The sequence below is a fragment of the Penaeus monodon genome, chromosome 20 (genome assembly GCF_015228065.2).
Source record: "Penaeus monodon isolate SGIC_2016 chromosome 20, NSTDA_Pmon_1, whole genome shotgun sequence".
Lineage (NCBI taxonomy): Eukaryota > Metazoa > Arthropoda > Malacostraca > Decapoda > Penaeidae > Penaeus > Penaeus monodon.
The window spans coordinates 12,363,442-12,363,665 of record NC_051405.1 but is presented as its reverse complement, the minus strand read 5'-3'; the positions used below and the strand labels follow the sequence as shown (position 1 = coordinate 12,363,665).

The window sequence follows — 224 nt, the reverse complement described above, 5'->3', positions numbered from 1 at the left end:
ATGTATGCCTATGCGCTCTAGTTTGCAAATGCGCTTGCATGTGTGCACGCCTCTTTACCGACCTGCAACTTGGCGAGGGGAATGATATCGCAGTTTTGCGGGCGATGCCAGACCGTCTTCTGTGAGGTGGCGTTGTAGTAGTAGAACCTGGAAGTGTTGGTGTCGAACAGCTCCCACCACTGGTTATCATCAAACTTCTTCCTGTTGGTTTAAAACAAAGTTTA

General features: G+C 48.7%; 1 protein-coding gene across 1 annotated transcript in view; it reads right to left on the bottom strand.

Annotated features, from left to right (window-relative positions):
• The window catches only part of LOC119585913 (flocculation protein FLO11-like), a gene marked incomplete at both ends in the record, with an annotated part of 57,761 nt that overhangs the window by 8,206 nt on the left and 49,331 nt on the right, over positions 1 to 224 (bottom strand). Inside the window, 1 exon segment of the mRNA XM_037934634.1 lies at positions 63 to 201. Coding sequence (XP_037790562.1) covers positions 63 to 201 — 139 coding nt within the window.